Source organism: Fibroporia radiculosa, assembly GCF_000313525.1.
Source record: "Fibroporia radiculosa TFFH 294 genomic supercontigs, scaffold5652, whole genome shotgun sequence".
Lineage (NCBI taxonomy): Eukaryota > Fungi > Basidiomycota > Agaricomycetes > Polyporales > Fibroporiaceae > Fibroporia > Fibroporia radiculosa.
Genome location: NW_012133752.1, coordinates 5,763 through 6,383, shown reverse-complemented (window position 1 = coordinate 6,383; position 621 = coordinate 5,763). Strand labels below are relative to the sequence as shown.

General features: G+C 53.8%; 1 protein-coding gene across 1 annotated transcript in view; it reads right to left on the bottom strand.

Annotated features, from left to right (window-relative positions):
• The window catches only part of FIBRA_08988 (uncharacterized protein), a gene marked incomplete at both ends in the record, with an annotated part of 1,426 nt that overhangs the window by 297 nt on the left and 508 nt on the right, over window positions 1-621 (bottom strand). Inside the window, 4 exons of the mRNA XM_012330593.1 lie at window positions 56-82; window positions 129-213; window positions 269-396; window positions 454-615. Coding sequence (XP_012185983.1) covers window positions 56-82; window positions 129-213; window positions 269-396; window positions 454-615 — 402 coding nt within the window. The remainder of the gene's footprint in view (window positions 1-55; window positions 83-128; window positions 214-268; window positions 397-453; window positions 616-621) is intronic.

Genomic DNA, 621 nt, shown 5'->3' with positions numbered 1-621 from the left:
CCTTCGGCCTCGCCTTGAAGAACTCGCCAACGCGAGCAGACAGACGACGACTGACTTTGGGAGACTTGGGCTTCTCCTCCTTCTATGAATATTTAGTGACAATTACTATTGACTAGTTTATGACAAACCTTTTCCTCTTTCGATGCCTCAACGGCAGCAGGCTCAGTCGATGCAGTCCCAGCGGCGGGCTCTTCTGCAGCAGGCGCAGTTTCACTGCGCAAATCACATCAGAACCATTTCTATACTGGAGAGAGAAACGATGACTTACGTCTCTTTCACAGGCTCGGCAGCGGCATCGGGGGCGGAAGCCTCGTCTTCCTTGGGTGCCTCGGCAGCCGGTGCCTCCTCAGGCTGCGCCTCTTTGGGTGCCTCCTCAGTGGCGGGAGCAGCAGCAGCCTGAAGTCGCGGTCATCAATTATCATCGACTATATGGTACACGACGAAGCAACATACCTCCTCTTTCTTCTCAGTCTTCTTCACAGACTTCTCCTTGGGCTTCTTCTCAGCTTTTTTCTCAGCCTTCTTTTCTTGCTTGAAGGGGGCGAGGAGCTTTGCCAAGAGGCTAGGGCTCTTGGGTCGGTCCTCCTTCTTTGTCTCAGTTGCGGCAGGTTCAGCCTACAG